The sequence below is a fragment of the Salarias fasciatus genome, chromosome 1 (genome assembly GCF_902148845.1).
Source record: "Salarias fasciatus chromosome 1, fSalaFa1.1, whole genome shotgun sequence".
NCBI lineage: Eukaryota > Metazoa > Chordata > Actinopteri > Blenniiformes > Blenniidae > Salarias > Salarias fasciatus.
Window position 1 is genome coordinate 38,447,963 of NC_043745.1, and position 23,017 is coordinate 38,470,979.

Genomic DNA, 23,017 nt, shown 5'->3' on the forward strand with positions numbered 1-23,017 from the left:
AACTAGAGTTTTCAGTTCTCACTTGAAAACCTCGTTTCGGCAGGGTGTGAATCGTCTTTCAGTCCCAACCATCGGTGGACGCAGCGCTTGATTTTTGATTTTATGGTGAAATGTTTGTGAGGAGTCCAGTGTGAACAGCAGCACTGGAGTCACAGCAAATGATAAGCTAATAGAGAAACACTGAGGCCCATCGTGGAGTCTTGGGTCGAGGCGCTCAGCAGCAGCAGGACTCGGTGTGACGCTGGCAGAAAGAAAAAGCCCCAACGAGCCGTTCAAGGACGAAATCCACTGCATCAGGTGTCGAACCAGTGCGGAAGTCGTTTTGGAGAAGACTAAAGCTGTGTCCACTTTGGCGTGAAGACAGAGGCAGATCGAGTCCTCCAATGTCTTCCCAGACACTGGACTGGGGTAAAGTAAAGCTGTCACCCTGGGAAGGTTGAGGGTGTGAATCCCCCCGTGCCCTTCGTGCCATTAAAAGCACTAATAAAGTCGACTTAGGAGGGAGGCGAAACTCACTGCATCACGCCGATTCGTGGCCTGAGCGGCGGCCGACAGACTGACGACCTTGTTAGTTTGAGTGCCTAATCTGCTAATGCCCTGGTAAAAATAAACAGTCGGCGCAGCCATTGTAGTCCAACACCCCCCCTGCAGCTGCTCTCCATAAACACTGATCATACCTACATCTTCATCTATCCTGAGGGAGGGGTGGGGTTAGGGGGGGCTCCAGATTAACGCCTTGACTTGTGTATTTCTTGCATCTGCAGTTCAAAAGTTTGAAGATGTGAAGTTCATTTCCAATATTAGCTCTCTCCGGGATACAAAGCTATCTTTGGCTTTCATGTTTCTGCAGCACATTTCTGAGTACTTTGCTCCTTTAACGTTCAATAATTCATACCAGACGCAAGAATTGAGATGAATCAATAATTAAAAACACAGTAAATATTAGAAATTATTCAAAAACCTCCGTTCACTGAAGGTTCCTCTGCACTGGGTGAAGAATGACGACCCTGCATCCTGCACGTCAACATGAAGGAGACCCCGTCCCCCGTCCTCTCGTGCTCTGTCCCACTTTATCTTGGTTGAACCTGTTAGTTGGACTTTCTCTGTAATCCCGCATTGTTGTCACCGTTATAATTACGGTTTGGAAAGAATCAGGTGGTTTACGGCTGAAAACCTTTCAAGCTAAACGGAACTTTAATGGAGGAAGTTGACATTTTGAAGGTAATCTAAAACTAACTGTGTAATTTAACTGGCTTTCTTTTGTATGTTGAAGTTTTGGAATAAAAAAAACTGACTCTTTGAAATTTGGTGTTTATATGGTTTTCAGTTTACAAAATAATCACAGAAACTTGTTTTAATAGCAACATTGATCGCGGTAGCTATCAGCCATAACCAATGGTCAAAATGTCCATATCGCTGCATCCCGAGGTCAGATTAAGATTAAGATGTTTCCCGTGAACAGATGCAACTTCTGAGCTTCATTTCTCATTTGCACATGTGCAGCTGCAGCATTTCATCATATATAAGAAGGCGACACTCCAGCTAGGTTTTGAACTAGTTGCATTGTCATGGCACCCAGCCGTTTCCGAAAAGTTCCACCTTGAGAGCCATTTTCAAACAATTCCGCTTTCAGAGGCCTGCAGCACTGCTGCAGTGGAAACTCACCACCCAAACTCAAAAGTTTTGTGTTTTCACTTGGAATGTCATGAAAATGAGACGTGAAGGTTTAATCTTCTGCTCATAAGACTGCTCAGTCTGGAGGTCATATCGGGGACTCAAAGCTGATGAATTCATATTTTCTGCGTTTATAAAACGGCTCATTATTCCACAATAACCACGCTCCGGCGTAATCTGCTCAGCTATATTATTACCAACACAAATATCACTGTAATTGAGTTCCGTGGCCGAAGTGGATTCACCAGCAAAAAAGCGCCTCAGTGTTGGAGGGATACATAAAGCTAATGGATATGACTAAATAGAATTTAGATTTCCAGATGGGCGGAGGGGATGACCCCCCTGCCCCCCAACCGCCCGTAAAGAAAGATAATTGAATGTGCGAGCTCAGCTCATCGCCAAGGACTAAACAACTCCCCAGCCTCCCCTGCAAACACCGGCTCATTTCCATATTAACTCCACCTTCATTGATCCACTCGGCTCACCTCCACACACACACACACATACGCACACACTTCAACTCTTCTGGGACGTGCTCCACTGGAAAACAAACACTCCAGACTTTCTAACTATCACAGGAAACAAATAAAGGTGGCGGAGGGGCAGCAGACCTGCAGAAGTGGAGGAACGGAGCTGAAAGTTGTTGTGTTTGTCCTAGAAGAAGCTAAAAAGCTGAAAAATACTTTTTTTCCCCTTCATCAAATCACAGTGGAATGTGTCTGTTGTGACTTTTCCACTGCTCACAGGTAAAAGACAAACGCCTCCCACAGCACCGGACACACACCCTCCTGCATGTGCATCCGATGGACCAACATAAAAAGACGATGAATGGAGGCGTTTTGGGTTTTATTCAAACTTTCTTCCAGTACTGTGTCCATCAAAGTCAACAAGGTTTGAAAAGCTGCACGAGGCGCTCGCCTGAACGGTCCAGCAATGGAGGACCGCATGTTCTCCAAGTGTCTGGTTCCCCAGCTGGTTCTGGTTCTGCTCACGCTCCAACAGCATCCATTCATTTGAAAAAGCCTTCCTGTTAGGAAGAGTGAGCGAGGCGCCGGCCGGCGCTGCGCCTCGTGGAGAGTTATTTCCACCTGGATTCTGAAAAACTTGTTCCTCTGCAGGTTCGCGGTGATTTAATTACTGGCAGCAGAACTGAACTCCCCGAGTCGCAACTGGAATAAATAAAGAGTGTGACGGGAGTGCTGACCGAAGGCGTCTGGCGCTCGGACGGGAGATAGGAGGATGAAGAGACACTGTGGGGGTGGAGAGGGTGGGGGCTCCTCCTCTACCTACAACTGATAATGCAAGGCTTCTGTATTCAAGGACACCGCGGCGGTCTCTGGTGAGCGGATCAGCATTCATGAGAGGAGGCGGCGGTGGCAGAGGTGACTTTGATGCATGTGCTACTCTTGTTTAAGAAAAGGAAACAGCATGAGAAAATCAAACCTTCATACACTGGAGACTGGGAAAGTCTCTGGCTCGCCGCCAGTCTGAGTGGAGGACAAGCTGCATTCATCACTGCAGGCATTTAAGGTTCTCCCTTCAGTAAATCACCAACACTAATAATTTACAGCACCGAGGAGTCAGAAGTCGGGAATATGAGAACTTGATTTCCAGGAGAAAGAGGAGGACTAAAAGGGTAAAACAGCAGAAAGAGTCTTCGGTACAAGGCGTCAAATTCAATATTTTTCAACATGTAGTCCATAAATCTTTCTGGCGCAGTTCACCAATCTAATCCACAGTGGAAGGGGTCGACCGTTGAGCTGAACTCTGTCTGTTAGGACTGCTGCTCGCCATTAAACACCCCAAAACCTTCCCTGAGCCACCGGCGGTGTTCTGCTGACGGTGACCCTTCATTTTGTTATTTCAAGGCTCTCACCCTTCAGCAGGCCAAGCCTGACCGAGTCCTGGACGCCAAAGTCAAACACCGTCACGTCATCAGCCCAACGAAATGGCCGTCTGAGTCCGAGAACGCCACAACCCGGCACACTTTCCACATGTGTGCTTTATTTATTCATGCCTTTCTTGAAGAGCGGTAGATTGGGCCGAGGACTTAAAGGATTGAGCGGCGCTGAGGCGTTGAGTTGGACCGAGGCCCAGGTCACTGAGCCACGCGGCGCTTCACCTCATTCTCCGACGTTCACATTTCCACAACGCGTTCAAAGCTTCGGCGTGAGAATCGCGCTCTGCCAAATCACTAAATCCAAGGCAAACACCGGCCCGGCGGCGTGATTAAAAACTCGGCTCCCCAAGATTCTGAACTAAAATTAATAAAAAAAGTATAAAATCTTGCGTGTTGCGGTTGAGTCAGAGTCTCATTTGCAGTTAAATACGGTTTAAATTCCACTGGCATGTCATTTCTCTCCATAATCGCCGACTTTAATGACCCTCTCACATGGCACGAAGCAGAAAGTCATTTTTAGCACAACAGCGCCGTTAATTTCTCTGGCAAAAAAATGTCGTTTGCATAAATTTTAGTGACACATGATATGGATTTAATTTGAACCGATCCAGTAACCTGTTATCACTCACTGCTAATGGCCGCAATTTACGCCTGATCATGGTTACCAATCATGCCGTTCAGCCCCGAGGAGTGTGATGCATGCAAGTTCGAAATCGGACTAGGATTTTAAAAAAGCTTTTATTTACTGTATGGAAAACAATCAACTGATAAAGTGGACTGTTCGAAAACAGAAGTTACATCAAGAATTAATGTATTTTACTTAGCTAGCAAAGTAGCAGGTACTTTATGCATTTATGCCATGTTTACATGACCTTTCAAAACTTCCAGAGTCCTGATGGTGTCAGTTCCCACGTCAACGGTGCTCGGAGTATCAGTGAAAACACCACTTTTTAAAAACAGCACCAAAGGTGGAAATTTGGGGATGCTTTCACCCCTACAGCATTTGGTCCGCTTGAAGCGGACTAGAGTCCGCAACACCTGCAGGTTCGGTTCGTTTGCGCTGGTGTGAAAGCGGACCAGTTAGTTTTGGTCCGGAACAAAGAACCGTACCGAGACCTCCTCGAGGAGGCGGTCTCGGTGCGGTCTCGATGCGGTCTCGGTGCGGTCTCGATGCGGTCTCGGTGCGGTCTCGATGCGGTCTCGATGCGGTCTCGATGCGGTCTCGATGCGGTCTCGATGCGGTCTCGATGCGGTCTCGATGCGGTCTCGGTGCGGTCTCGGTGCGGTTCGCTGCTGGTGTGAACGTTGACCGGCCTCGGTCCTGCCCACTCTGTTGTGGAGAAGGCTTTTTGGTCGGCGGAAGCTTCCGTAGCAACACATGCTGGCCAATCAGGGTTCACTTCCGTCACCCAAAACACACTACTGTGTGAACAGCGCCCCTAAGGGGCAGGAGGGTCATAGTGGATAGTTCTTCTGCAAAAACAGGTGGTGTGAATGCGAACCGAACGAGTTGACAGCTGCGACATTTATGTCCGAACCGAACCACTCTAGCGGACTAGCAGATGTGAAAGCACCCTTGGGAAACACCGACTCTGCTGGCGGTCCAACATGAAAACAACACGTTTCTTTTGTGTCTCTCCCGTTTCCATGGAAACAGACATCGTTTTCATGACGTTGTCATGTGAACATGAAACTTCCCTGAAACAGAAAAGGGAAAACGATGTGTTCTCACTACAAAAACTGCTGACATCATGACCGTTCATCATGAATTCTCTGATCACATCTCGCAGTGAGGATAAAGCGGTAAACACTCTGAGAGGTGAACGGTTTTCGATGTTCCGTGTTATCATGCCGTCTGTTTAACCTCGGGGTTGTGGTGTTTCCAGAAAGAAAATTCTTCCTTTTTTTCCTTTTGAAGACAAATTAAAAAAAGATGTCAGCAAAGCAGCTACAGCTGCTCCATATTCAGTCCAACACGACCAAAGTGCGAGCAATCCGTCAACTCATAAATGTTTGACATTGGTCCCAGAGGACGGACGTGTTCTCCCTTTAATTTCTATCAGCGGTATAATCCCCTTCTGAAAGGCTTTTTAGGGTGAATTAGAAAGGCCCGGTATTCAAAGAGATGAGTGCAGAGAGAAGGGGGCGGGAATAATCACAAGGGCCTGGCTGTCTGTGTGGATTAGAACGGGGAAGAAAATCCTTTCATCTCGGATCTCCACTTCCAAGCTTGGAAGGCCTCATGCATGCTCACATGCACGCTCACGAGCACGGGCGCACCCGCCTCCAACGCCAGCCTCTCGCACAAAGACAAATCAGCACACATCGACATGCTTCCATGGTTCTTTTTAACGCACAAGGAGCCGCTATTTACGTTTAAACAGATGATATTCAGCTGGAGGAGAGCTGCTCCGGAACCTGCTGACCCGTCAGGAGACGCGCGGCCCGCCATCACGGCCGGGCGACATCTCCGACATGCCACAAGGTCCACGCCAACGCGGCGTCACCACTTTGTTGATGAGAATATCTGCAGGAAATAGTTTTCTGTCTGACAAATTTCAAGAACGGAAAAAAAAGGCACTGGATGAAAATCATCTTTTGTGCTTTAAATCCCAGCGGCAGGTTTGAAATAAATCCTGACATTTCGGTTGGACGGATGGCTCAGCACTCCATTTAGTCCTTTCAATTCACGTGCTGTTGGTGTCGCTTTGACATGAGCGCTGCCTTGTTAAATGCAGCTGGATTTCACTACTTAACCACGGAACATGTTTGAACTGCTATACGCAAGACATTTAATTTAAAAATAATTAATAACATTTCCTTTTTTTTCCCAGTCATGGAAGGAAGAGTCTAAACCACCTCTAAACCATCTATCGTCTCCATCATCAGTGTCTTGGTCAAGTTTTTTTTTCTTCTTTCAAACTGAGAGGTACTCAGGGGCTCCACCGTCACTACTTCCTGGTTCCAGAGCCAATCAGATGTGAGTTCCTGACGTGGCAAAAACAACCAGCGCAGCATTCTGTATTTTATGTCCGTCACAACTCAACAAAACACTGAACTCTTCCCACCTGGCAGCCTGCTTTTTTTTTTTTTTTTCCCTCACACACACACGTGGAAACATTCATGGGGAAAAAAAGCATCGATTTTAATATTTTGCATGTGTTTCATTGAAACTGCATGAAGTGTTTGGATCAGAGTTATCAGGAGGAACGGCTCTCGTCTCAGACAGGACGGGAATAAAAACCCAGCATGTCCTTCTGAAACCACAGACAGCTCTGGCCAGATTCTCTCCTCCAAACACTCAAAACATGCCACACACAAACGTATACGCTGGCTTTCCCAGGGGGCCGAGCGACTGCTGGAGTGGTATTTTTAGGGCGATTATCCGTAATGACGCCGTGAGGTAAGGACCCGGCTCGTCTTCACCTGCAAGCTTCGACACGCGGCGCTCGCACCCAGTCGCAGAGAATTTCCTTGCCAAATCGCGTTTGGTATGCAAAAAATGGCGAGGGCCGCGCGGATGGAGGTGTCGTCCTGTCTGGACTGGATGTTCGGCAGCGGCGGAGGCTCGGGTTCAGCCGGAGGCCTCTGGGGAATCGTCTCGCTTCAGAAAAACAACCGCAAGCTATCGAGATAAAAAAAAAAAAGACATGGTTTCGAGAGAAACACACTGAAAGTGAGACTAACGCCAGGAGAGGAAGAGAAAAAACTTCAGGTCTGGGGAGGATTTAAGGACATTTACTCTTCTTTAAATACAATTTACACCTTACAGATGATACAAACATTACTGGAGGTGAAAAGTGTTTTTATGCAGTAATTACTTTATAAGTTGATGAATTCTTTTGTAATCTGTTAAATCATGAGCAGAAAGTCTGACATGACTACGAGTGTGGTCACATGGTGGTGTCAATCCGGAATTGGTTTATTCTGAATTAAGTCATCACAAATCATATTTACATTGGAAAAACAAAGGATTAACTCCTGTTAAACGCTGAGGGCTGTGGAGCGTTCTGATTGGACGGAGGCGGCCGTGACCTACTGACGTCTCCCGGAAGTAAACAAATCATGTTGGCGGCCATTTTCCTCTTCTTTCTTTCTCAACCAACTTTAAAAATATCCGCACTGGTCTGCTCCCGTCCATCTGCTCGCTTCATTACATCCATCTCTTCTAAAGCTCGCGTTAAATAAATCGTCTGCGTACGAGTCGAACTGCGGGCCGCCATCTTGGAATATTGCGTCATCACGACAGACGAGCAGAACAACCAGAGTGATATCGCCTGATCTGCATAGAATTCCGCTCCCAAAGGGGAACAAACCGGCCGGATTATTCAGATTTAAAATGAATTGTGAACGAAGTTTCCAGGCCTTTACGTGGTTTAGAGCGGAATGAAGCAGGAATAAAAAGTCCCATGTAAACACATTTGCTGTTGTGTGAACCGTTCCTGAATCGCTCAGCAGAAGAGAAGAGATTCGCTGGACTTGCTCCATTTACCAAACTGGCTGCAAACAATCCCTTCAGACGAGTATTAAGTGGGAGGGTGGGGGTGGGGGGGCAAGAAGCAAGTAATCCCCTCCATAATCACTCTTGCTCAAACACTGCCTCGCTGCTAACTTCCTCTTTGTTGCATCTAAAACCCACACACACACACACACACACACACCAGCTGAGAATATTTCACGGCCGAACCTGTTTCTGTGTCGATAATTTAGTTTGGGGTTTGTTTTTTTTTTCAACCTGCCCTGCAAAATGTTCACACTGAAAGCAGCGATGAAGCTTTAAGAGGCTGTGCAGAAAACAAAGCCTTCACGAACAAGTGAGAAATCCCCAAAACTCTTCTTTTTTACAACCGTAGCAAGTCGGTGCAAACCGGCCGCCACCCCTGGTCCCCCCCTCCAGCTGGGGGAGCATTCCAGTCGAGAGGCGGGTGGAAAAGCCACGTCTGCTCCTCCCCACTGTGTGGGTTTTGTTCTGCTAATCAGACCACATGCCTCAAGGATTGAGGAATCCGAGCGCTCTCAGCCAGCTCCTCTCGCTGCCGCGGCCGCCTGTGACACACTATTCACTGTGTTGGGGGGGTTAAAGACTCCATCCATTCATAAGAGTGTTGCAGCCCTCCCCCCAGCAGCCCCTAATCCCCTCCTCTTACCCCTCCGATGCCCTCTCGCTACTCCTGTCTGTAAACTCAACAGAAATCCTCCACAGATCAAAACAAGACAAAAAAAATTAATAAAAATACTGTGAAAGTTGTGATATCTGTTTCCATCTTTCTCCTCCTTCGACTTGGCACGCTGGAAATGTGTGCAGGCTGACAATGGGAGACAGCTGCCGGGGCTGCGTGAGTCTTTCATGAGCTGAATTAGTGGTACGAGGCCGAGCTCCCTTCCCCCATCCTCCACCCCCTCCACCCCCATCCAGACACAGCTCACCTCCTGGAACGCCGAGCGAGCGAGGAGGAGGAGGAGGAGGAGGAGGAGACAAAGCGTGACAGCCGCTTTGTTTGACACGTCTCTGATTGCTTTCTGCACAAGTAGCCCAACATGTTTTGTCTGCCGACGGCGAACCTTCACATTAACCGTTAATGGAGGCTCGGCGGCGGAGTCTCACCTCGCTTTAACACCGTTCGCTGATTGACGCTGATATTACACTGATCTAGATTCCATCGCATGACGACGTCTTAAAAAACAAACTGACAAAGCAGCCGACATTGTTTCCTGCTACAGATCTTTTATTTAAATGTGAAATTATGCGAGAGTCATCTGGGGATCATTAAAAGCAAAGTCTCTGTATGTTTCTCTTTTATGTCTGGGACAACAGATGGAAATGAGCCTTGTGCTGAATCTGGATTATTTACAGCAACCTTGTGTAAACTCAGGAGATTGTTCATTAACAAGCACACCCGAGTTCAACTGAAGGAAGAACAGAACGAAACGGTATAAAATCTTCTCAAGCATCAAAACCAGCTGTGTTACTGGGTCTTGCTCCATGAAGCTAAAATGTCAATAAAATTATTATTTCAAAAAAGAACACTCTAAATATAGTCAGAATTTATAACACTGTAAACAGAAACTACAGATTCCTTTCACTTCCTGAAATCTTCACCTTTCCTTTCCCTGACAGACCATTTTCCAAAAGTGGCCCTCTGAGTGGCTCTGAGCTCTCTGAGCGCCGCCGCTCTGTAAACAGACTCACAAGATGCTACAAAACTGTTTCCAGTTCAAAACGCTGTGATGGAAACGTGGCCTCAGATCGGCCTGGCTCGTCAGCACAGTGAAAACCAAACTTAGTGAGTTGAATATGGCGGTTTAACTCCATCAGAGCGATGATTTCTTTCTTAATATTGCCTCTTTACATTTTCAAGAGTTTTTAGTAAGTAAGTAAGTAAAAGTTTATTTATATAGCACATTTACAAGCGGCTTAGCCGTGCCAAAGTGCTTCACACAAGTGCAGAGAATAGAAACAAACAAAAAACGGTGAAAAGACAAAACAGCACAAACAAATTAAAACACATCTCAAACTCGAGCGCCAAGGAAAGACCTAGCTGAAGGCCAAAGCAAAGAGGTGGGTCTTCAGCAGTGATTTAAAAATTCCCACAGACTCGGCCGCACGGATGTGGGGGGGAAGGGAGTTCCACAGCCTCGGGGCAGTAACAGAAAAGGCTCTGTCCCCCCTGGTTTTTAGCCTGGTCCTGGGAATGAAGAGGAGGCGTTGGTCAGCCGACCGTAACGCTCTGGAAGAGTTGAGGGGGCGGAGAAGATCGGTCAGGTAGGGAGGGGCGAGGAGATGAAGAGATTTAAAAACTGTTAAAAGAATTTTGAAATCAATGCGGTGGCGGACGGGGAGCCAGTGAAGGGAAGCGAGAACCGGAGTGATGTGAGCGTGTTTTTTGGTGGAGGTGAGGAGTCGGGCGGCAGAGTTCTGGACGAGCTGCAGGCGGTGGAGTTGGGCTTTATCAATACCGGTGTAAAGACTATTGCAATAATCCAGGTGTGAGGTGACAAAGGCGTGAATGGCCTGCTCTAGCCCCGCCTGGGGAAGGTAAGTTTTAATTTTGGCTAAAGTCCTCAGGTTGAGAAAACTTCTTCTGATGACTGCGCTGATCTGTTGCTCGAACTTGAAGGAACTGTCGAAGACCACACCAAGATTCCTGACAGCTGGCTTGGACTTCAAGGCAAGAGTACCCAGGGCGTTGGAGAGAAATGCTGGGGCGGCTTTGCCAAATACAATAACCTCAGTCTTATCCTCATTGAGGTTGAGGAAATTTGCTGTCATCCATGCCTTAATGTCAGACATGCAGTCAAACAGAGGCTGGAGAGCAGCAGGGTCGTCGGCCTTGAAGGGGAGGTACAACTGAACGTCGTCCGCGTAGCAGTGGAAGGAGATATTATATTTATTTATAATATTATCTCTGAATTTGACCCCTGCTGTTTAAATGTCAGATTAATATGGAGGAAGTTCATTAATCCACTTTTAAAAGGACATTTATGGTTTATATTCCACAAAAAAAACTTCCGTTTATTCAACATCATGAATAAAGATCAATAAAAAACCACCAACGAGGCTCTAAAACCACGTTCTCCTCCTGAATTCCCACTCTCTCAGACTGGACTGGTGTTAAAAGCAGTAATATTTCACTCTACATATTGAAAGTGTTTGGCTGGAAACGGGTCCAGTACTTTAATATTTCCAAACAAAAAGCCAGCGGTGCCTCTCATTGAGGATTTCCTGTACAAGGAGGCCATAAACTCTGCTCGCCATGAAATCCTCCTGCCGCTGATTCAGTACGTGACCCAGCGCTCCGCTGCCGGCGGGTCGCGCTGAGGGTGGGGGTTAATGAGCAGCCTTTACCGGAGTGTGAATGAGAACGGGAGCGGCAGCAGGGAGGATGTGGTCTGAGGACAGGAGCTGGACATGCAAACAGGATAATGACACGTCTCCAGAGAGGGCGAAGCATAAGGACCTGCAGCTGGTGGAGAGGGAGTAGGAGGACTGCAGAAACACACCACTTCCTCTACGCAGTGGCAGTCACCATGTTTACAGCAGGGGGGGGGGGGGGTTAAACACGTGTTACGTCAGGGGCCACATGAAGCCCAACGTTCAGAGGATGCAGGATGAAAAAGTACCGAAAACAACAACAATATCAACGTCAAGCCAATTTTAATGAAACCTTCTGGTTCAAAATGCAGACAGCACACCACGATGAACATTTTGACCCATATCCGATGATAGAACTGTGGTTATGTCCAATAACTGGTATTTACCGATATTAATCGATACGTGAGTTTGGACACCGTGGAAACATTGCTTATGACAAGAATTTAAATTTCAAAACTTTATATACAAAACTCAAAACTAGATAAATAGATAACTGTGCTAGTTGTAAGCTTTCCAAATTAAATTGTAGCATCAAACTAAATATCCAAACACTGAAAAAAATGATTCGAGGAAATAACTATCAAAAACCGTCATACACTAGGCTTTTTTTTTTTTGTACTGTGCAAACCACCGTCAGTTATGTTAACATCTATGAAATTGCTAAATCAAAAATATGAGAACCATGAGTGACTTGGAACTTGTTTTTGCACACTCCCCACCCTTAAGACAGGTTTCCACTTGCACAATTCTGTCGCACAAATCAAGTCGCAAACTACTCGTTAAAGCGATACTTCAACATTTTGGCAAATTGGCCCGTTTAGCGCAATTCATTAGTCATTAGGAACAGCATACTTACTTTTTTTGTGAGGGCGAGCTGTTGTTTATCCAGAGGTGAGTCGGGGAAGGTTTTCAGGACGGACACAATGGAAGTGGATGGTATTTTGGTTCCCCCTCGTCAAACTCATCAAATACACAATCCAACAACCCCAAAACACTTTGGTGGGCAAATTATAATCCGCACATTCACTACGCTGTGAAGTATTAATGCAAAATTACGAGATTGAGTTGTTTATGCGAAGATTGCTAAGACGGAACTACTTGTCTGGGCGTAGTGATTTCAAAAGAAAAAGCAGTTCCCAGTATTTGCTTCAGTGTCATAACGCTACAATATTATTTGTTGGTGTTCCACAGCGTAGTGAATGTGCGGATTATAATTTGCCCACCAAAGTGTTTTGGGGTTGTTATATTGTGTATTTGATGAGTTTAACAAGGGGAAACCAAAATACCATCCACTTCCATTGTGTCCGTCCTGAAAACCTTCCCCGACTCACCTCTGAATAAACAACAGCTCGCCCTCACAAAAAAAGTAAGTATACTGTTCGAAATGACTAAGGAATTGCGCTAAATGGGCCAATTTGCCAAAATGTTGAAGTATTGCTTTAAGTGGCGTGAAGCGTGCGTAAACCCGTCGTGACTGCGTGCCATGTCGGGACGAGAATTTCGAAATGTTCAAAATTTTGGTCACGACAAAATATCGCGACCTGGCCATGAACTATGTGCCAAATGTTCGTGAACTCCTTGTGAACTCGTGCGACAATGCGGGAGGACGCGTGCCAGTCGAGGCATGGCACGCACTGCAACGAGTAGTTCACGAACAGCCCGCGTCGAATTGCGCAACCACGTCGTGCCAATGCGGGAAGCACGTAAACTGTGCGCAAACTATGCGTGAATGCGTCGTGTCAGTTCGTGACACTGACGGGCGCGCATTCATGAACTATTCGTGAACTGGTCGTGAACAGTGCGGGAGCCTGCCGGTTGGTGACTCCAGACTGGCACGCCTTGCCACGACAACATCGTGGCAAAAAGTCGTGCAAGTGTAAACCTGGCTTTATGTTTGACACCCCGGATGTACAGGTACGCTGATCCGTGTGTCTGCACTGTTTGTCTTTATCTTGATATTCAGGCAGCAGGAGGTTAATCACTCCTATTGAAAGGCGCTGATATAAACTGCTGCTCGACCTTTGACCTTACAGATTAGAGCTGTCAATTGTGACTTGGCAAAGCTTGACATTGAATACATCCTGCAGATTTGAGCGCGGTCTACATCCTGTCCACGCTCCTCAGTGTGCAGACGAGATGTTTCCAACTCGGCCGGCCGCCTCTGTCTGAGCTCCTGTTTCGTTTTTCATCTGCTGCGTCCGTGCAGAACAACTCGTCCTGTTCCGGTTCCACAGCTCATTTCCAGGCAGGAGCAGATTCACCTTCCGTTGCATTATCTGCCCCACTTTAACAGCTTCCATTTCAGCCAAGCTAACATGCTCACATCCACAGTTTGAGTTATAGTAAAGCAATTATTGTTTCTCCTTTCAGTGTCGTGTAAAGGTTCTGATTTACATGACAATTCCTGGGGCTCTCAGCACAGGAGATTCTTTCAAATCTTTAGGAAAAGACACAAAAATACTATTTTACACAAGTACTGAGGTGCAGGAGCCTGCGCCACAATGATGTGAACTATTTCATTCATTTATTCCCTTCTTACACAAACAAAAAAAGACTATTCCAAAACTGGCACACATCCAAATAACACCCACCTGCATCTTTAAAAAAAAATATCAGTGAAGTGAAATTGTTTCACTAAACTCCTGAAATATAAACTAAAGAAAGAAGCTTCAATTCTCATCTATAAAAACAAACATTTCCATTGTGCTGTAATATTTCCAAGACACGTATATTTCATAGCGCCTGTCACGTTAGGAGCAACGCGGCAGAAACCTTTCAAATCTTTCCTTTTTCAGAGGATATTCTCTCCAAACATGTTGGTCATTAAGAGAAAACTAAAATTACACCAGTTTGGGGCAGTCTGAGTTTGCCTAAATTACAAAGAAACTGAAACTTGGGTGTAACCATTTCATTGTTGACGGACTTTAAAATGTCGGGAACTTGTGCCAAGCCGGCCACATTCGACCATCGTAAGGTAGAAGCAGTAGTAAGGTACAAGTTCAAATTACAGTTTCTGATCCTAAACAGCACGTTGAATAAAATTAATGTTCAATTCCCGTATTTTCTGGACTATCAGTCACTCTTGTTTTGTTGTTTGGATGATCATGCTACTTTATGTGGAGAAAGCACTAAGATAAAACTAAACTTCTAAATACTATGTTGGACCACCAGATGTCACTGTGTGACAAAGGAAAGCTGCTACGGTGACGCAATAACAAGACAAAATTGGGCAAAAATAAGAAAACAGAGCAACAAACTGAGGGAAGGTTCTGGAACTGCAGCTGCTGCACACATTGACGACTCGTTGACATTTTATTTTTTACTTTTTCATAACCTATCCTTAGACAATGTGACTTATATTCTAGAATATATGATAGTCCGTCCTTTGCATTAAATTACCATGATTTAAGTCACAGAATAAAATTTGGGCGTCTGTTACTGATGAGGACATGTCTGCTGGTTCCACAATCTATAAAATTTGCTAACGATCAGAAACCTTTGAGTCAATACACGAGACACAGGCAGGATAAACCTGCGTTTGTAGCATCAACCTCCCAGTACCACTGAAAGTTACCTTGTGAGAAAGGGGAAGAAATAGCAGGCATCCTGAGAATAATGGAGGGCCGTAAGAGGGTTGAACGCCTGCGTATTTCCTCCCTGCGTCATGTGACAGCACGGCCCGTGGTGATTTACGCTGATTGTACGAGCCCGTTGGATGTGTGCGGGTCCGGCGCTGGGGGAGCGGACACGGTAAACCTTAGAGATGTGAGGCATGCCTGGTATGCAACACAATCCTCTGCTGCTGCTGCAGAAAACCCACTTTGTCAAGGACAGAGTGAATGAAAGCAGAAGCAGACCAGACAGTGATCGCACTGCTGCAATCACAACTTCTAATACTCCGTCTCGCAGATGTTCAGTGATTAAAAAGAACTCGATAGACAACACGTTTTTGATTTTTTTTGTTGTTTTTTTTTTGTTGCCTGATGGTGTTTTGTTTTGCCTACAAGCTCGAAGCGTTTCATACTGTTGTGAAGGGAGCAGCTAATCGTGAACGCGGAAAACAATTAGTGTCAAATGTTTTCTTCCTGTCGGAGTGAGGGACTCCCTGAGGGAAAACGCTTCAAACAGGCAGAGGCGAACCGCGCTGGAGTCACAGCGGCAGTGAACCGGAGCCGGGGAGATAATTCAATAGCACGCCGCGGTTCGTGTGGACTCGTAATATTGATCACATGAACGTGTTGGGCTTGTAACCCTGTTATAAAAAGGCAGGAATCCAAGCAGAAGGAGCTCTAAAACGCATTCTTTTGGCGAACAGTTGTCATACCAAACTAGAAAAAAAAATTCTGTTGGTCCAAACATGACACTGAAACCTTTAACTTCAATAAAACGAGTTGGCAGAGGTTTCCAGTCCAAACCAAAGGATTTCCTGCTCCTGTAGAGAATCAGAGCTCATATTCAGCTGAACACACCAGTCCACAAGGGAGCACCGCAAAGTTCTCCGGTCAACAGCTTCCTCTCTTCCATGTGTATCCAAAAACTATGTGAGTTTTTCAGCAGTCTCTGAGATTTACGGACTTTCAAGTCTGCAAAAAGAAAAGAATGTTTTCAAAAACTATCAATCAAAAACACCCAATAAGCCTTTTGAACCCAACGTGTCTGCTGGAACAAAGGCAGTCGTCCAATTAAACAAACAGTGACAGGAGTGTAACCGGTTTAATGTTCAAACGATGCTTCAGACATGAGGACAGGTTCTCTTTCAGCTCGATTTATTAAGGCACAGATCACAACAGTCAATGGAGAGGAAGATGAGGGAGAACCAACAGAAGAGAGAAAACCAAAAAGAGGTCAGGGAAGAAGAAGAAAGTTAAAGGCACAACGGAGAAGACCAGAACAAAGGAGGAAGACGGCGATGATGAACAGTAGTGAGAATGCTCTTATACTTCTCTTCAGAGCAAGATAAACATAAGGATCTCCTGCAGGTCCCTTGATTGGCTGCTCCTCACTGGCGTCTTTAGGCTTCTAACCAACCAAAACAGAACAGTCAAAATGTTTTAAAAGCCTTTCTGTGGAGAAGACGAGTTGAGAGGATGTGGACGTGTCTGATCGCTCCATTAATGAATGATGAACTCTGTTTCTCGGTGAGCGGAGAGCACCGGCAGCTCACGCCGCAGAGCTGCAGCAGGCTTCTTGTTGTCATTCGCACCTCTCCTTTAACCGAGCGCGCCTCTCTTCTGCTGGTCGACCTTTAAAAATGGCTGGCACTACTTAAAAGGAGCGAGCTGTAACACAATAGCAGCAGTCAGTCGGGCACAGGCAAAGAGCAAAGCCGGCTCTCCAGAGATTCTGCGAGTCTGCGAGCTGGACATCCGCAGCAGAGCCGAGCGCTGGCTCCGCTCGCTCATTCCTCCCTCTCTCCCCCTCCGCCCTGCCAACGTAATTTTCCATGAGAGCTGCTCCATTTATCAGGGCCAGTGGCACATCGAGGAAGCTGACGAATCCCTCACTCCTCCAGATTGGTGTAATGAGAGGCGGGAGAGCGAGAGTCTTACAGAGCGAGAGGAGAAAATGTATTCAGAGAGGAGCTTCAGGGAGATTCAACCTCAGGACACAGTGTGGACACACCGTCAAACAGAATGAAACACCGGGAGAGGCACCGTCATACAGCATCAAACACCAAGAGAAACACCGTCATACAGCAAACACCAAGGGACACGCTACCCAGAATCACTACTTAATTAACATTAGTTGTCAAGCCAGTCATTGTTATTGGGTAAAAACTGAAGGGTTTCATAATTGAACCCATGAGGACAGAGCAGAGCAGCATCGTCTCAGTAAGCGTTTGAAAATGTCCTGGAGCCTGTTTTTTACTGTGGCGAGGCCGGGATGTTCAGGAGCTGAGGGCGCATGAGTACAAAAGTGAGCGTGATGCGCTGATCCTGCCATAAATCTCAGGTGGGAGGTGTGAGTCAGGTCCGTTTCCATTTTTCCCAGCAGATTGTGTGTCGGTGTCGGTTTTCTGCGGCTCGCACCTCCGACTGCTGCGCCAATGACGTCCAGCGTCCTCCCAGCCCAAACGCTCCGCTCTGCTTTCGCTGAGGCCAGAGGGAACATCTGCAGGATCGGTTCGCACAGAAAACACTGCAGATATGCTTGCTTTTAGGAGCTAATGCAGGATCCAAACTGGTACTCAATACTATGTTTACACAGCCGCCACTTGTGGAACTGTTGATCATAACTGAAGTTAATGTCGAAACTCCAGGAACTGCGCCTGTGTGGATGCTCATAGAGAATCCCATCATAATAGGATTTCTCAGATTAACGTTATCAGATTAAGGTTACAGTATTCATCTGATTACGGAGCTGCCTCCCCAATACTTAAGGAAAAATGCGATTACAAGACAAAAGAAAGCCATTGTGACGCAGAGCGGTACGAAGAAGAAGAAGCCAACCACCAGCGAGCTTCCGGCAGTGTCGTCCAAAGCGTTGCAGAAGTTGCAGCTCAGGGCAACGCAAACAATTAGCTTTAAGACTGCAGGCGTCATGAAAACAGGAGCGTCCGTTTAGAAAATAAGATTTTCTCAATTTCAGATGCTTGAAGAGCAGAGATCCAAAACTATAATCACAGCTCATAATAACAGCGTTGTCGATAACTGTAGCAATAAACTCGCAGCGTCCAACACTAAACGGGTCATTTGTGTTTGAGCTACAGAGAGCTGACACACACACACACACACACACAACTGCAATACACACCCAGCCCAGCTTAGTAAAGGTGAAACTGTCATATAGAAACACATATCTGGTTTTGTATTTTGATGGCTTTCGTTTTTTTCGCGCCTCCATTATAGAAGCTTTCCCAGCTGAAAACTGCTCTCCAGGCTGAATTTTATGTATGCGGCGGCGTAATCGCCTCCTCTTTACACCCCATCATGTTTCCAGGATACATTTCACCCGCTCGCTGTGTGAAAGCGGTTGCGACCCCTCTGCTTTGTTCACTGCTGCCGACCAAAAAAATAAAAATAAAAAGAGAGGCTTTTTATTCCGAATACATTATGATTACAAAGACGTTTCCTGAATCGTCCTCTGGCAGCAGAAGGCTGCGCGGTGCGCGCTCATGACTGGCTGTCCTGGATTTAAGGAATCAAACAGGCCTTCCTGGCAGCCCATCCCCCTCCTCGCCACTTTGAGAGCAGCAGCGGGAGAGGAGGAAGGCGTGCGTTCCCTCCCCCACACGCTCACGCTGCTCCGCCAGGCATTGCCGGGGCTTGTGGGATTAAGAAAGGAACACGATGACAGACAAAAACAGTCCTCGGCACCTCCCCGCTCGGCTGTCTCTGGGAGCCTGAAAGGGCTGCGATGAGGCGCACAATGGGCGCAGTGATAGATCAACTCTGAGCCAACAAGATAAGTGTGGGTGAATAGCTACACGGATCTTTATATTGTTCTTCCACCACAATGTCAGCGCTGAAATGGTAAGACGCAAGAAAGAAGAAGGTTTTGACATTTACTTAACTTCACAGGCGTCTATACACACAGCTGACAGTGTCTATTAGAGCCTCGTTTGTCAGGCGCAAGAAAAGGCTCCGCGTTTAATAGCTGCTGATCTCTGCTGGTATTAATTTTTAACGTTAACACACAGAATGCTTGAGAGGCGCTGAGGGGAGGCGTGCGAGCTTCCAGCAGCCAATGGAGGCTGGAAAAGGACATCCAGCACTGTGAGCCATTTCCTGTGGCCGGTCTCGGCATCGTGTTCGTCAAGGGTGCCCTTATTCATCGCGTGGCAATAAAAATAAAAAACGGCGAGCGTTTTATTTCTTTTCTTAAATGCGTCACATGTCGGACCGCCTCGGGGAACGCAGACTATCTCCGAGCGCGCTGGAAGCAACAGGCTCATCGCCGGCTCGGTTTCAGCGTTCACTGTTTGTATCGATTCACAGCAACCGTGAAGAGAAGCTCAGGCGCCGTTTCCACAGAATTCTGGAAAGGTCACCAAGATTCTTCATGCTGATACACATAATAAAAGCTGCTAATTGTTCAATAAACCACATCCTTCACACAAAATGACCTCTTTTAAGACTAAAAATGCCATTCATAAAGCTGCAGGCTGAGCGGCCTCGATGCTGAACCACTTCCGTCAATAACACCATCACATTAACGTAGACTGATAACAGACTCCTCAGACTGTTACCAAACCGGGCAAAAAGGCCATGAAACGAGGACTCTGTCATTCAAAGTGCTTATTTATGCTGCACAATGAAGAGAAAATTTGGATAAATAAGAAAATCTTTGGCTTTCAGCATCATTAGCATAAGCAGCTACTTTAGCTAAAAAAACACATCAATATGGCTCTGTGTAAAAATTGTAAACTTTTTGCTGTGTTTTGGGCGTCTGTTCACATGACAATGGCACTTTTTAGAAATAATTCCAACCCTGACGTGTAAACGGGGGAAAACGGAGGAAAACATTCTTCTTGTTGTCCATCTGCTGAGCATGTGTAGAACAACACGCTGCAACTGTGCTCTCGAAAATGTGTGAAAGTGTCACGACTCCCAGTCCAGATCCTCCTGGTCCTGGTCCCAGTCCAGATCCTCCTGGACCTGGTAGTTAAAGAGTCGGCAGTAATGCACACTCATAACCGCACACATTCATCAGTAAATGGCAAATGGGAACAGTCCCACTTTGTTTCAGTAAAAACGAGGTCAAACTGAGAGCTTCCCACTGGGAACTGGGAGGTTTGGGAGCGCTCCCAGAAGCAGGCAGTGATTGATGACGCGCTCTGACAGCATTAATAAGAGCCTGCCAGAGGCGGCCATGTTGCTTTCTACCATGTGAAAGCTGTTAACTGGGAAATTCCCAACTCGTAACCAGCCAAGCTTCATGAACGCAGCATTACAAAGTAAGTGAACATCATCGCCGAATGTTACGGATTACTGTGGAAACTCTGCTTGACAATCTGACAAAATCTTTCTTGTATAATTTAAATGTAATTCTTCTGCACTAGACTGAAGGCACAACATGGAAAAACAGAAACAAACAGTTTATATGAAGGTTGATTTTAGCTTTGATTAGCCCATTAAAAATGTGTCCAGAAGAATCAATAGATTAACAAAGAGCTACACGTGGCCCCCCCCCATCTGTCGTTTCTGTGGGGTGAGGTACGCTTTCCAAATCGGTCATGCAAGAAGGGAGGTCAATTAACCACACATGAAGTCAATATCAGTTACAACTGTGCCTCAAAATATTGAAAAATTGAATACATTTCACAGTCGAAATGCTCAAATGCAAGCATTTTAATTCAATAGGACTAATTTACAGCCCTTTCTTTAGCTATTTACAGGAAATTAGTCGCTCTAATTCCCGACATGACTAAATAATCCACAATAATTTGGATCCATGGTGGAGAGGATGACATTTCTGAGTCATGAGAACGGTAGACTACAGTTGTTAAAGAGCCAAAGAACAAAAGGCTTCATCCCCAAATTGATTGTAAACCGTATGAACCAGATATGAGTCACTTTCTTCAACAAAGACCAATATCGTCCGAACGCCTTGGATGTGTGAAACAGCACCAAACACCCGTGATGAACCCATCAGGCCTGATAGCAAGTCAAACTCCAGCTGGTATCGTCAACGCCAAAACTTTGGTTCTGAGGCTCAAGTGTGAGGCTGACACTCCAGGTATTATTTTGTATAAAGACGCTGAAGCAAACAGCACCTGACACACCGGTCTCCACCTCCAACATGTGTGGAGCAGTGAAACAGACATGTTGGCATCGCTAATTAAACATGGAGGACGTGGTTCCCAGCAGCAGGAAACAGCTTGTAAACAGTGTCACAACTTTAAAGCAGGAGTTTTATTCAACATGAACTCTCATCACAAACAGCCATACATGGCATCAGGAGTCTCTGCATCGCGACTGACCACGTCCAAGCGCCGTTTAAAAAGGGCGTTCCACGTACCTTTTCGCTTTTGACCTTCTTTAGCGTCTTGCATTCACTGTTGCCGTTCTCCAGCTCCTCCGGCTCCGTCTTCGCGGTCAGCGCTGGTACTATCCCAACAGGTTCAAGTGCAATATTCCCCATTTGATTGGCGTCTGCCAAGTCCGTTGATTGCGCGTTCTCAAAGGACGCGTTCCGACTATTCCCCAGAGCCACTTGGGCTTGAGACACAACATCCTTCTCCGAGACGCCGATCGCCACCACCGGGGCGCCATCCGTTTTGTCCTTCTTACTTTTCCCGCCCGCCCCTTCTTTCTCTTTCTTACCGCCGAGAACACCTCTGGAGGCTTTGCCCCCTTTCTCCATGTTCTTCCCAGAGGCGGTATTGTTCCCGGTGGTGGCGGCAGCGGCGGCTGCCGCGCCCGTCGGCTCGCCTGGAGTCCGTCCTGCAGTTTCCTTCTTACCTCCATCTCCAGCCGAGGCTTTGCTACTATTGTCTTTAGAGTTCTTGCTGCGCTTGTATTTGGATTTGCTCTCCTTGCCTTGAGAGCCGGACACTGGACTCACGAACCGGATGTTGTCGGGTAACGCTGCCACTGCGCTGGGTGGTGCCGCCATGCCGTCCTTGGTGCCAGACATCTCAAGTTTGTCCTTCTCTAAGTCAGCGTCAAGGTCAATGATCAGATTTCCAACGCCGATATCCCACTCATCCCCGCTGTCGTAAGTGTCCACCGCATTCGAGTCCACACCTTTCCCGCCTGCAGTGCCACCACTTAGGGACATTTTAGTGCCAACGGCCCAGGATTGCCTCAGTGAGGTCCGACACCCTCTCAGACGGTTGGGACTCGGGGGCAAGGGTCAGAGAATCCTCACGTTCTACTCGTTCCTGTCCCATTTAACCACATTTCGCCCTGGGGAGAAAATAAGAAAAGAGACGCGTTAGACCAACAGTGAAGGTACAGAAATAACATGTCTGCCATCAAAGAGCCCAGCAATTCACTGGATACACCAAAGAAAAGAAGAAGAAGAAAAGATCGTTTGATCAGCAGCCAGTAGCTCTCTGATGATCACCACTATGGTAATACCCGCTGGTGTGACAGCACCGCTTTCGAAACCCCTCTCTTCATAATCACTTCCCACAGTCGTCATGGCAACCATGGGAAATGCAGCCTAAATCCTGCTTTGACAGCCAAGGTGGCCCCACTGTTCTGAATGACTGCCTCTCTTTTCACGAGGCGCCGCTGATAGTGTCACCGCCGATAAATAAGGAGTAGTTTGGCCTGGCACACCCCCGCCCGGTTCACCGAGCCGTGCCTTTTCAACTCCGCGGCACAATGGTAATCTCGCATTAACAGAGGAGCTGAAGCGGGAATGAATGAAGCAGTGTTTGTGTGGTGGGGGTGGGGACGGGCCGTCGGCTCGTTGTATTTGCCCACACCGTCCAGCCCGAAGGTCGTCATATCGCCGAGCAAACATTTCTGCACACGCTCCCATCTGCATTCAGCGTCTGAACTGTATCTGAACACATTCCTATTGTCTGTAAATATTTACATGCAAAAATACAAATGTGACTTCCAACAGTCACAGCAGGAAATAAAAAAAAAAGCTCAATGTGAACCATCGACTCGTTT

At 46.7% G+C, this 23,017-nt stretch overlaps 1 protein-coding gene across 2 annotated transcripts in view; it reads right to left on the reverse strand.

Annotated features, from left to right (window-relative positions):
• znf609b (zinc finger protein 609b) overlaps positions 1-23,017 on the reverse strand; it is a 109,230-nt gene that overhangs the window by 49,613 nt on the left and 36,600 nt on the right. For both annotated transcript variants that reach the window (XM_030106938.1, XM_030106856.1), the window contains exon 2: positions 21,408-22,297. In XM_030106938.1, coding sequence (XP_029962798.1) covers positions 21,408-22,169 — 762 coding nt within the window. In that variant the 5' untranslated portion in view covers positions 22,170-22,297. The remainder of the gene's footprint in view (positions 1-21,407; positions 22,298-23,017) is intronic.